The sequence below is a fragment of the Peromyscus leucopus genome, chromosome 14 (genome assembly GCF_004664715.2).
Source record: "Peromyscus leucopus breed LL Stock chromosome 14, UCI_PerLeu_2.1, whole genome shotgun sequence".
Classification (NCBI taxonomy): Eukaryota; Metazoa; Chordata; class Mammalia; order Rodentia; family Cricetidae; genus Peromyscus; species Peromyscus leucopus.
The window spans coordinates 69,180,710-69,194,415 of record NC_051075.1 but is presented as its reverse complement, the minus strand read 5'-3'; the positions used below and the strand labels follow the sequence as shown (position 1 = coordinate 69,194,415).

Genomic DNA, 13,706 nt, shown 5'->3' with positions numbered 1-13,706 from the left:
CTAACTAGGCAACAAGAGGCTGGAGACCAGCTTGTAATGCCAGTGTATGAACTTGAATCCAGATCGGATCTAAGGTCAGATTCTTTATCCCTAGACTGGACTGCCTTTTAGTAAAATAAACAAAAACAAAAAACAAAACAAAGACAAAAATATTTGCATATTGCCATTGGCTCAAACAATACTGCAAAGAAGAATTTTAGTTCCTGGTGATTCTGCTCTTGGCTAGTATTTCTTTTGGGTAGATTCCTAGTGAGCCTGCTCGGCCATGGGATATAATAGTTCAAGAGATGACAGCATTTGCTACCCTTGCCCCAAGCAAGGGTATAACCCATTGACACCCCAACAGAAATGGCTCCCAGATTATGGGACTTTTTGTCTTTCCAATCCTGAGTACAACTGAGCAGCCCGCTCTAGTGGACTTAGTGGTGGCCTCTGTCAGTGACAATGACATGCAAATTATCCAATTTGTGGTTTGGCAACTAAAGAAGTCTTAGCACAGTGTGAAGGTGGGGAAGGCAGGCAGCCAAAAACAGGCTTAGTCACACCCAAATTGTGAAGTCCCTGGGCTTTGGGATAATGTCAGGACAGCCCTCTGATGAAGTGCTAGGTCAGTGGGCATCTGTCTGTAAGCCTACCAACCATCGAAACTTAAAGGGGCACTGGACACTTCTGAGGGACCCTACCATGTTTTCAGTGTCTGTTCTCTGTAGACTTCCTAGATCAGAACTCCTGGGAAGAGGCCCAAAGTGTGAGCTCCTCTGCCCAAGGTTAGCAGCATTGGGCCTAGGAGAGCTGACACTAGCGTGCATTCATGTGTGCAAGCATGTGTGATGTAGGGAATTAGCTCAAGGCCTCAAGATATTAGGTCAGTGCCCTACTAATAAACAGCACCCTCAGCTACAGAACTTGCATTTCTAAACAGCTCACAAGTATATCCTAATGAGCACAGGCTTGGGTGGGGAATATGTGGATGGGAGTCATAGACCCTCCACCAAAGCAAAGGCTATTGAACAGCGAATTAATCAAATTTACAGATGCTCTGCATGTACACATACTTATCTATTTTCTTGTGAACCATAAAGCTCAGTAAAAGGCACCACAGAAATAGAGTTTGAAAGTGGGATCTTCAGAGTGGATGTTTTTACAACCATCCCTTACTTTTTGGGCCAGCTTGCACATGTTTAGGTACCTATACGTCTCTCTGGAGGCCCCTGTCCTCACCCCTGTTTACTTTTGATCGGGACTAATGTAAGAAAGACAAAGCATGGGCGGTGGTGGCACACGCCTTTAATCCCAGCACTCGGGAGGCAGAGGCAGGTGGATCTCTGTGAGTTTGAGGCCAGCCTGGGCTACAGAGTGAGTTCCAGGACAGGCTCCAAAGCTACACAGAGAAACCCTGTCTCAAAAAAACCAAAACAAACAAACAAACAAACAAACAAAAAACAAAAAAAGAAACACAAAGCAGCATACACACACACACACACACACACACACACACACACACACACACACTCAGCAACACAAGACTTACTCTACCTACATAGGGCATTTTAAAGGAGAATATAGCTCAGCTCACTTTCTTTCTTACATACAAAGTCACAGAATTGATTTTCTAGTCTAATGTCTCCATCTGCTCATCTACTGCGCTAGACACTGGGCATCTCAGCTCAGTTTGGTCCCAATGTTAGTTACCTGGAATTGAAACCAGACTCTGTAGACTTCGGGCCTCAGTGACCCCCACGGGATCCCCCACTTCCAATGCCAGTCATAAGGCCTGGAGCACCAGCACTTCTGAGCCACTTACACGGAATAGAGCTTCACAAGCACTGTGATGATAGTTATCTTCAAAGGTGGGAGTGACCAGTGAGCCACTCCCTGAGAAGGGTGGTGGCCTAGCCACTGTGTGGGGCATATCGGAGGGAGGATGGGCCCCCAGAGCGCCTTCCTTCCTCATCTTGGGTAACAGCGTTTGTTTGAGTTAACTGACCCTGTACCAGGGCTGTGTTGAGGGTCAGGCCCCATGATCCTGGTAAGGGTCTTAGCTGAGCATCTGGTACCATGCATATGCTCAAGAAGCAATGGAACTGTGAGCATCCCTGCCAGCAGGAAGGAAGCCCTGGTGTCTCCCATCTCCGCAGCCATGCCTCTTTTCTTCAGCGGCTGCCCCCTCCCTTTTGGGTGACATCTCTTCATGGCTCCAGATGACTTCAGCAACCCCTGGCTGTTCTTGCCTGTTCTCTTCCTTCAACCCCACTTCCTGCTGCAGCCATATTGCTCTGTTTGGGGCTGTCTAACCGTGGAAGACAGCATGGCTCACAGCAGCTGTGGAAGAAAGCCCCTGCTTCTCAAGGCATGGCTTTGCCCTGTCCTCTCCATGGAGCCATTCCTGAGGCTACCTCTGGCTTTCTTTCCTATCTATGTATCTATGTATCTATGTATCTATCTATGTATCTATCTATGTAAGTATGTATGTATGTATGTATTTATATTTTTCAAGACAGGGTTTCTCTGTGTAGCCTTGGCTGTTCTGGAACTCACTCTGTAGATGAGGACCTCAAACTCAGAGATCTGCCTGCTTCTGCCTCCTGAGTGCTGGGATTAAAGGCATGTGCCACCACCGTCTGGCTCTACCTATGGCCGGGCCCTTTGCCTATCCTGTTTCCTCTGCCTTGAATTTTCTCCCTGCCATCCTGGGCAGGCTCCCACATCGTCTTCCTGAGGAGGGAGGGCCTCCCAGCCCCATATACAGAGAGGATAGACTGAAGGGAAGCAACAGATTTATCATTTCCTCTACAAGCCTGGTACCACGCCAGGGCTCACGTCTGCCTTCAGAACCTGGCTGTGCCCCTTGAGGTCAGTCACACCCCAGCCCCAGTCTCCTCATCCCTAACATCACTAGGAACACATAGACTGGATTTATGAGTAATCCATACCTGCTGCTCTGCTAAGGCCCAAACAGAAAGCTTCAGCACAGTAGGGATAGGCACTACGAGCCTTGTGATGCATGGCCATGTTAGGGACTAAAAAGAGGAGTAGGACGCACTGAGCCCACAGACACTCAGGCAGCAGTCACGCTTCCAGTTCTGCACACTCATCACCAAGCTCCCGGGCACTGTCAAAACTGAGAAGCTTTTTGCAAGAACTGGGGCACCCAGAGAGGGGATTGTTTCTGAAGGCCTTGGCACCTGTGACCCTCACAAATGTCTGAGAGGGAGCTCCTAATCTGTCAGGCACAGATTAGGGGTGAGAAGTTTGAGATTTCTGCTGTGGTGAAGTCTTCACTGTGTACTGACCTCTAGGGCTAGTGTCCGTTGTCCTGGGAATGTCTCTATGAGCAGCCACCAGCTCACAGGGACCTCAGGTGCCCAATGAGAAGCACACTTTGTGAAGGAATCCAGTGGGCTTGCTCAGGGATGGCCTTGGGTTTAGTGTGGTGATGGGGGATACAGATCTAACATAGTCTAGACTAGACAAATACTCGCCAGCACATCCCCTGGCACAAAGCTATACAAAGCATCTCCGGTATATTTTCAGCTGCCTCCAGGGTTTGGTTCTGAAGGAGTCTGCAGGTGGGATCTTAGAATCTCAAAGTCAGAGACTCTCATACCTAACTCTTAATGTCCCCTGATAGAGAGGCAAGGGTGCCTGAATGATGGACCTGGGGTCACACAGCTGCAAGGTGATAGGCTTGTGACTCCAGGCCTGGCTCTTAAGGTGCTTAGCATTCAGGCCTTGTTGCCTGACACACCTCCCCCAGAACATGGTCAGGCCATCGCTGTCCCATGATCTCCTTCAGAGATCCCTGGAGTGTGAAGACAGGAGAACAGGTATCTGCTTTGCTGGATGGTGGAGAAGTAGCAGCCAGAGGAAGAGAGGTTGGGAAGCGACATGGGTAAGCTTGGTGACCATGGCTCCTGATCTCCCTGGGCACCAAGCTGTTGCCCACAAAAGTCTCCTATAGTCCAAATGGCAGAGATGGAATGAGAGAGTCTATGGGGTTCCAGGCAGTGTACTCTCTCTCTTTCATGGACATCAACTCACCCTTCCTCTAGCATCAAAGCAATTGATATGAGCACTCCCTTTTATAAAAGAGGAAATAGAGGCTCTGAGGTGTTAAATATCCAGCCTAATATCTGGACCATCCATGCATCTACTCATCCATCCACTCATCCATCCATTCATCCATCCATCCATCATCCATTATTCTATCCTTCTCTCTATCCATTTTTCTATCCTTCTATCCATCCATCTTTCTATTCATTCATTCATTGTGCCAAATACTGGACAGAGCTCCTTTAACTAACTAAACTCAAAAGGGCCTGTCTTCCCACAGTAGGGGGTGTTGTGAAGCACAAATATCCAGGGCCTCTGCAATTATTCCTTGTGAGTCAGTAGGCCAAGATGGTGAATAGAATTACTTACTTCAGGGTGCGCTGGTGGCAGAGCTTTCTTTAGATTAAACTTGGCCCTGCCGTTTTACCAGTCTCCATTTTCTCATCTGTGCAATGGGAAAAACCCTTGTGGGGTTGTTGGCAAGGTTTTAAAAGACAATGTGGAGGGATCTGGAGAGATGGCTCAGTGGTTACAAGCACTTGCTGCCCTTATAGAGGATTTGGGTTCGGTTCCCAGCACTCACATAGTGACTTACAATTGCCTGTAACTCCAGTCTCAGGGGATCTGATGCTGTCTTCTGGCCTTCTTGGGCACTGCGTGTACATGGTACACATACATACATGTAGGCAAATATTAAGACACATTAAAAAAATCTTTAAAAGGTAGTGGGTAGGGCTGGGCAGTGGTGGCACAAGCCTTTAATCCCAGCACTCAGAAGGCAGAGGCAGGCAGATCTCTATGTGTTTGAGGCCATGCTGGTCTACAGAGTAAGTTCCAGGACAGCCAGGGCTACACACAGAGAAAGCCTATTTAGAAACAAAACAAAACAAAGAAAGTGGTGGGTATAAAAATCTCTCAGGGGCCCACTGAGTGCTGGAGGGAGCCCTCTCTAGGCAGCAGGAGGGGTCAGCATCAGCTGTAATTATCAGTGTTGCTCTGCTGAGCTGAAGGGTGGGAAGGTGGGCTGGAGGTGTTATTAGTGGAGCATGTGTTTCAGCAGAGGTGCCTGGGGTTAAAGACCCCAACACATCTTACCAAACATCTGATCAGCCCTTGTGCAGGCCCTGCAGCTTCGGCTGATGGGTTATGCACCAAATGTATTTTTAAATTCTTGCTGATCGGAAACCAGTTCTGAGTGAATGGAGCGGAACTTACGGTGGTCTGCCCAGCTGAACAATCCCAGGCTCCCACCCACCAAGGGGCATCAGCTCTTCTTGCTGTCAATAGAGGAAGTTCCTTCTGTACTCCCTAGCACCAGTTGGTCTCAAGGGTCCCAAGCTGTCCCTGGTGCTGGTAACACTAGAAATTGAAAGACCACCAAGAGCCAGATGGTCAGGTGGCTGGCAGAGAAGTCCTTACCAGAAGAGTCCAGGAAACATCAGAGCTGATCTTTATTCTTGTAGTTACCAGAGCAAAGACAAGGGACTGTCCCCTCTCACTGCATCCCCTCCCTCTTTACTCTTTCCTCCCCCATCCCACAAACACACCCAAGGTTGCATAGAGGTCTGTTGCAACCAGATGGGTGTATTGCAACAAATGGACTTCTGTTAAGACAGGAAGGGAAGCCACCCCCACAACCTCCTCTGGGCCAGGTTACTCACCTACTGACACAGTAGAAAGCGATGAGTCTGAAGATGTCCTCAAACACAAGAACTGAGCCTTCCAGGTACAATACTGGGGAGACACAAGAAAGGCTCTTGTAAGTATCCTCTAACAACAGGGGGAGGGGCAGGCTGCTCTCCTAGATCCGGAAGGTGGTACACCCCTGCCATGCTCTCTGTGGGTCCTGGTGCCTCCCAAAGGACCCCTATATGTATCAGGAGCCAACTGCAGTGAGAAACGGGAGCTCAAGGTGTCAGTGTTGAGAGCTCAAGGATTACCAGTTACTGTGGCTGATATCAACTAATACAGAGTCTTTTTTTTTTTTTTTTTTTTTTTTTTTTTTTTTTTTTGGTGAACAGGATTCCAGATTGTAAAAGTGGAAGGAGTTGCTGATGACAATCTCAGTAGACACTGGCTTTCATGATGCCTAAGTCTCAGGCCCAGCCCAAACCTCTGCCAATTTTTGCTCCCTAAACTCAGGAGTCCACACTGGGCTTTCCTGGGCCTTGGTGGTGCTGAACAATATGTGAACTGAGTTCTGGTATCTTTTCCATGTGATACAGAAGGAGGTGGTTCAGCTGGACTTCCAGGCCTAGCTTTGACCCTGCAACTGATAGCCAGGCTCTGCAGGCATCCCTTTCCCTCTCAATGCTCAGTTTCCCACCTTCCAAGGGAGCAGCCCTTCCGACCCTAAATACACAATCATTTAGGTGATAGCAGCCTGCTATGTGGTTTGCAAAGCCTGGGCCAGTTTCCCACAGGGCAGAGAGTGACATAGATCCACAAATATACATATTTCAATTGCTTCCCCCCTCTCCCTGTAACCTAAGCACTGTTCTCAACAGCTCATGTGATTTTTAAAAAAATTCATATTTATCCATTTATGACAGACAATAGCTTCTTGTTTGGTTAGATATAAAAATTTATAAAGAAATAAAAAAAAAAAAAAAACCGTCCTTGGCATTTCTGCCCTCTGGGAATGTCCCCCATGGCTCCATCTGGGAATCTTGAGACTATCTTGTCCATGGTCTTAGAACTTCCAACATATGCTCACGGTCTTTCTCCCTTGAGACCCAAAGGGGCACCCTGAACCTGAGGGAGCCTGTCTAGACAGAGCCTCACAAACTTCTTGGAGTTGCGGAGCATGAAGTTAGTATGAGATGAACCCTCTTTTATCCCAGGACCTTTACTTGGTACTGCACCTGCCTAGCGGCTTGTATGTGCATCGGGACATCAAATCTCTATCAGGTTGTTGAATAGCCTCTCTGTGCCCTCAGTTTCTACAACTGTGAACCAGCATTATAAGTGTACCCATTTGTTGAGGACTGAACTGTCCCTCCTAGCCCCCCCCCCCAAGGCGTATTGAAGTCCTGAATCTTAGAACATGACATGTGACCTTGTTTGGAAATCACTGCCATGTTTGGTGCCCCCTTTTATAAGATGGCCTTCTGAAGATACAGGACACCAAGGCACAGAGAAGCGATGACCATGGAAGACAGAGGCGGAGCCTGGAGCTAGGAGACCAGGAACACACTTGGGTCTGAGGCTTCGAAAAATGTCAAGCCCACCCACACCTTCGTTTAAGGTCTCTGGCCCCCAGAATGATAAGAGAGTAAGTTTTTGTTACTGAAATGTGTGTCCTTTGTTGCAGCAGAAAGGAAGGACCATACCACCTCTTAAGCATGAAATAAAGAAATTCTCAGAAGCTGCTCCTGATAGCTCATGGCATGTCAAGACAACAGTAATGATCTCAAACAGTAGTTTCAGCCATTAAGATGATCAGAGAGGCCATTGGCAGTGGGAGGATTCCACCGCCACACCTGTCTGCACATGCAGCTTCTGCGCAGAAGCCATATGCCAAGGCTGTACCCTTTCTCCCCTCATTTCCACAATGCATTCCTCATTCCTCTCTCCTGTCTCTGCCTTTCCAGCCTCCAGAGCTCTCAGCCTTCATCTCCTCTCTATCCCTAACCTTTTCCCTCATTCCCATCCTTCCCTCTGCAGGGCCACACACAGGCAGAATCAGTGAGCCCTCAGCGGGTACCATAGGCTGGGAGCCGGCAGAGATCGAGAAGGTCTTTCTTTCCTGCCCATGTGCCCAGCATACCACTGAGATAGGCGCATAGGCAGGGCCCACAAAGCACAGGGTGGAAAGCCAGAGCATACCCTATCTAGAAAGAAGATGTGTGGTTGCTTAGGATGGTTGGGTGTAAGCTGGGGTGGGGGTAGAATGGTGGGTGGTAGGGAGTGGGGGAGGTTGGGATGAGGGGTTCTGGGCTAAACTATAGACAGCCTGTTTAGCAGAGTTCAGCGGCACTGTGTGTGTTCACACTGTTAGGCAACATGAGGTTTCTTTTAGATGTGGTGAAACATTCTTAAATGGTGGTGATGGTTGCCCAACTTTGAATATACTAATGCCACTGAATTATATACTTTAAATGGGCCAATCATATGATACCAAGCACAGTAAATAAACACATCTGAATAAAATTGAAATAAAAGCCATTACTTTAAAAAAAAATGAGGAAGATTCACTACAGAGTGGACTCAGCTTTCCTTCCTGCATTGTTTTGTGGGATTTTTTATAATGAGCAAGTATGACTTCTTCGAAAAATTTCTTATTGTTTTATTTTTATGTGCATCAATGCTTTGCCTGCAAGATTGTCTGTGCACCACATGCATGCCTAGGGCCTGTGGGAGGCCAGAAGAGGGCATTAGATTCCCTGAAACTGGAGTTAGAGACAGTTGTGGGCTGCTGTGTAGGCACTGAGAATTGAACCTGGGTCCTCTGGAAGAGCAGTCAGTGCTCTTAACCACTGAGCCATCTCTCCAGTCCCAAGAATGGCTTCTAGCCGGGTGGTGGTGGCGCATGCCTTTAATCCCAGCACTCGGGAGGCAGAGGCAGGCGGATCTCTGTGAGTTCCAGGCCAGCCTGGGCTACAGAGTGAGATCCAGGACAGGCGCCAAGCTGACAGAGAAACCCTGTCTCGAAAAACAAAAAAAAAAAAAAAAAAAAAAAAAAAAATGGCTTCTATAAGCAGGGGTTTGGCAGAGGGTGTCCCCTAAAGATCAGTTCCAGTATTTCCTCAGAAGCTGCCCAAAGCTGACAAGTGCCCAGACCCCAGCACTGCCAAGAGGCCATGCCACCTTACACCTCACATTGCCTTTACACAGCCTTGGGGACATCCAGTACCTACTTCTGCACTTGGCAATATCCTGTGGCACACAGAGCCTGCCAGCCTGTCCCTCCTGACAAAGACAGCAGGCCAGCCAGTCATGCTGGACTGTCACAGTGTTTACAGTCCTTCCCAGGGCTCCTCAGTAAGAGCCATAGTACAGACTAGTCCAGAGAGCTGACCTCACGTGGCCAGGTTCTCGTGCCAGCCAGTGGGAGCCAGGCTGTACTGAGGTGGCCACGGGTGACAGCAATCAGAATCTGCCTCTCAGCAGGAAGCCTGTCACCTTAGCACTCTCTACCAAGGCTGGACTGGGGATAGGTGGAGATAGACCAACCTGGCTCCTAGGCTTTTACAACATCAGTGTTAGAATGGAACAGCCATAAGAGACCTGAAAGCTATTAGGTATTGTTTTAAAAAAAAGAAATTCCACTTTGTCACCCTGTAAACACATGCCCTGCAAAAGGCAGAGACTGTATATGGCTCTCTTCTTTTCCATAGTACCTCCAGCACCTGGCATGGTGCTTGGCACAGTACCTCCATTACTTGGCATGGTGCTTGGCATAGTACCTCCAGCACCTGGCACGGTGCTTAGCATAGTACCTCCAGTACTTGCCATGGTGTTTGGCACAGTACCTCTAGCACCTGGCATGGTGCTTGGCATAGTCCCTCCAGCATATAAAGAGTGCCACTGTGAATATCTTCATGTACAAGCCTGCATGGACACATTCGTGGACTCTCTTTTGCATACAAGAGGCAGAATCCCTCCGTCAGATGGTAATTCTGAGTGTTTAAGAAACTACCAAACGATTTTCCACAGTGACGTCACTTTTGCATTCCCATCAGTCATGTACGGCAGCTCTAGTTTCTTCATATCCTTGTCAGTACTTGGTGTCTGGCGTCCTGACTGCAGCCGTCCATGTGGGTCTAACGTGGATCCTGTAGTTTTGATTTGCATTTCCCTAAAGCATTGTTCTATGTTTATTGACTGTGTATGGCTGAATACTTTTTTTTTCTTACAAAAACATCTATTTAGATCCCTTGCCTGTTTTTAAATGGGTTATTCATTTAAAACTTTTCCCCTTGAGCCAGGCATGGTAGCACACACTTCTGATCCCAGCACTCGGGAGGCAGAGGCAGATGGAGAGTTCAAGGCCAGACTGGTCTAAAAAGTGAATTCCAGGACATTCAGGGCTGTTACACAGAGAAACCTTGTCTTGCACCCCTTTATTTCTATGTGTCTGGGTATTTTGCCTGTATGTGTGTGTGTCTGTACACCATATACTTGTAGTACCTATGGAAGCCAGATGGGGGCATCAGATGTCTTGGAACTGTTCAAATCTTAGATGGTCTTTTAATAAAAAACCCTGAGCCAGATATTGGGGTGAAAGCTGAAAGATCAGAGAAGCAGGCAAGCCACAGCCAACCTCACCTTACCAACTCTTCAGCTGATCCTGTTTCCTCAGACTGAAAGCTTGAATCCTCACCTGAAAGGATCTCAGCTGAACTGCTTTAGTTCCAGTTTCCTCCACCTTATGTACCTTTCTCCGCCCAGCCGTGTCACTTCCTGGGATTAAAGTTGTGTGTGCTTCCCAGTACTGGGATTAAAGGTGTGTGTGCTTCCCAGTACTGAGATTAAAGGTGTGCACTACCACTGTCTGGCCTCTATGTCTAATCTAGTGACTGACTCTGTCCTCCAATCCCCAGGCAAGTTTATTAGGGCACACAATGTATCACTACATGGAACTGTAATTACAGAGCATTGTGAGCTGCCATGTGGATGCTGGGATTCAAACTCCAGGAAGACTAGTCAGTGCTGTTAACTGCTGAACCATCTCTCCAGCCCCAATCCCAATCGATTATTCATTTTTGACGATGAGTTTTGAGAGATAAAGTCTAGACACAAGCCTTTTGTCAGATTTATGCTTTGTAGACATTCACTCCAAATCTAACTTACCTTTCCAAAGATTCAAGAATGAGCAAAGACAGAATGCTGTCTAAATGTGTCCATTAGATTAGAGAGGCCCGGCTGGCATTGCATATTCCACCTCGGTGTGGCTAACGGACTTTCACTAACAGTCAGTTCTCCTGCCCTCTGCAACGGTTTATGTAGCGGTCCACTTTGCTGTCAACGTCACAGGATTTAGAGTCACCTAGGAGACATTACTCTGGATATTTTTGTGAGGGAGTTCCCAAAGAGGTTTAGCTGAGCTGGGAAGACCCATGCCAATTGTGAGCAGAACCATCCCATAGGCTGGGGTCCCAAACTAACAAGAAGGAGAAAGGGAGCTGGCCAGTGGCATGGCTCTCTCATCGCTTCCTGAGTACAGACACAAAGGGACCAGCCGCCTCCCATTCCCGAGGCACCTTCCCAACATGGCTGACTGCACCTTCACACTTTGTCCATGAGCCAAAATACACATTTACCTGTCCCTCCTTCAGCTGCTTTTTTTTTTGGGTCAAGAATTTTGTCACCGTTATGAGAAAAGTAACCAAGGCAGTTAAGACGCTGTGGGAATTGAACGGGCCACCATTCCCATGTAAGCCACAGTCTTCTCTGCGGTCTTATCCACACTGCTCTCCTCACAGACACTTTTTCATAGACAGTGTGGAAGGTAGCCCAGATCATGCCTGGTTTTACTCACTACAAATCCCCAGTGGCTGGGGCAAGTGTATTCAACAAACGAAAATGTGTCCTTTATGCTGTGTTCTTTAAGGTAGCATGGAACAGCTCTGACAAGGGTCACTAGTAAGTGCCAAGGGTCACTAGTAAGTGCCAAGGGTCACTAGCAAGTGCCAAGGGTCACTAGTAAGTGAAGGGTGAGCAGCTGGGACCCTCATCCCAGCTTTGATGAGAATACACAAAAACATCAAAAGGATACACCTTGCCAAAGATTACTGCGTGTGCAGTACACATTTACTTAGGAAACAGAAACTCAGCCTCCCACATTTAGACAGTTCCACTAACTGTAGATATTTCACTTCTTTTTTTTCTTTCTTTCTTTCTTTTTTTTTTTTCCTGAGACAGGGTTTCTTTGTGTAGCCCTGGCTGGAGATCTCACTGCCACGTGCTGTCAACAATAGCTCTTACTAAAATGTTTAGCTGTGACACCCACATAAAGGGCTTGGTCAGAGTTCCTCCCCAGCCTGGCCTGTAGAAACAAAGGGTCAGTGGGTGAGAAAACCGACATGAACTCACAGAAGGGCCTCAGGGACCTTTCCTTTCCATGGCCTGGGGACCTACCAGGAGCTTCTTCCCGGAAGTAGACACTGACGGAGCCATCTGCTTGTTCTCTCTGGATGACTGAAAATTGGGTTGGGCAGGTGGAGAGAGGCTAATTTGCTTTCTCCTGCATGCAGCCAGACCTCTCTGTGCACACTCAGGGGCTGAACAACCCATCAGTGGATCAGATCTGCCCCATGATGGAATTGCTGTGGAAGGGGTTCAGAAAGCTGGACACCCCTCCCCAGGAGAGGCTAAGAGCCAGCCTCTTAGAAGGCTTGGAGAAGAGAAAACCCCATCACACCCGGCTGGGGAAAACTTTGGGTGGGCTCAGGATGTACCCTAACCCAGGTTCTTAGGCGACACCATGGAGCTAATCTCTGCATTCCCCTGTCACCCCAGAAAGGGCTGGGTCATCTAACCCTGGTCAACTTTGACACCCTACCCCAAAGGGACGCTATGTTACTGGCCAAGTCCTTGGCAGGAAAAGGTAGACCCCAAGGACAGAAAAGGAAGGTGATAAGAGCCTGGGGACTAGGGAGAGAATAAAGCCTGCAGGGTTCCCCACAGTGAAGGGAAGCACCCCCCCCCCCCTTTCTAGGGACCATCCCATTCCCAGCCACAGTGTTCCCATAGGAATACTGCAGAGTGGGCTCCTTTCCCATTTTGAGGACCACAGTTGTCCTGTGTGTGTGTGTATGAGTATATGTGTATGTGTGTGTATGAGTATATGTGTATGTGTGTGTATGAGTATATGTGTATGTGTGTGTATGAGTATGTGTATATGTGTATGTGTGTGTATGTATGTGTGTGTATGTATGTATGTGTATATGTGTATGTGTGTATATGAGTGTGTGTATATGTGTATGTATGTATGTGTGTGTATGTATGTGTATATGTGTACGTGTGTATGTTTATGTGTATGAGTGTGTGTATATGTGTATATATGTATGTATGTATGTATGTATGTATGTGTATAAGTGTGTGTATGCATGTATGTATGTATGTATGTATGTATGTATGTATGTATGTAAGCAAGCTGCTGGGCAGTAGCTGTAACTGGCACCAGAAGCACCACTTGGCCAGTCTGTGGCTGGCATAGAGGAAGGACTGCCTTTTCCTCTCAGCTCAGTTCTGTAAGGCCTAGGAAACCTGCTTCCCCTGTTCCCACAGACGGCAGGGGTTTGTGGGGTGAGGTGGGGGAGGGAGTAACAATGACTCTGAGTCCTGGGGCCCCACAGTCTAAGGTCTCACTAGTGCTGAGAACCCTGCTGCAGTGCAGTTATCTCACCCGGGAGCCAGGAGAAGAGAGGCCTGAGTCTGCTGAAGAGAGGGATTTGTGGTCAGAGCTGCCAGCCTCACGGCTCTCACAGACTAGAAGGAGTCAGGATGAGGAAGGACTAACCACCCTCTCACTCCCACCCCTGTCCAGAAAAACTCCTGTCTCCTCTTGGGAGAGCTAGTTCCCCCACAGGTCGAGGCTGCACAACAGTCAAGCCCCTTCTAGTCACAGACTAAGGCAAAGCCTTTCTGAGACTCACTTTTGGAGTGCAGGTCAGAGCCGCAGTGGCTGACCGAGGCGCTGTGGGTCA

At 48.1% G+C, this 13,706-nt stretch overlaps 1 protein-coding gene across 1 annotated transcript in view; it reads right to left on the bottom strand.

The window, feature by feature from the left end:
* Rin3 (Ras and Rab interactor 3) overlaps positions 1-13,706 on the bottom strand; it is a 112,906-nt gene that overhangs the window by 35,121 nt on the left and 64,079 nt on the right. The window contains exon 4 of the mRNA XM_028888274.2: positions 5,715-5,787. Coding sequence (XP_028744107.1) covers positions 5,715-5,787 — 73 coding nt within the window. The remainder of the gene's footprint in view (positions 1-5,714; positions 5,788-13,706) is intronic.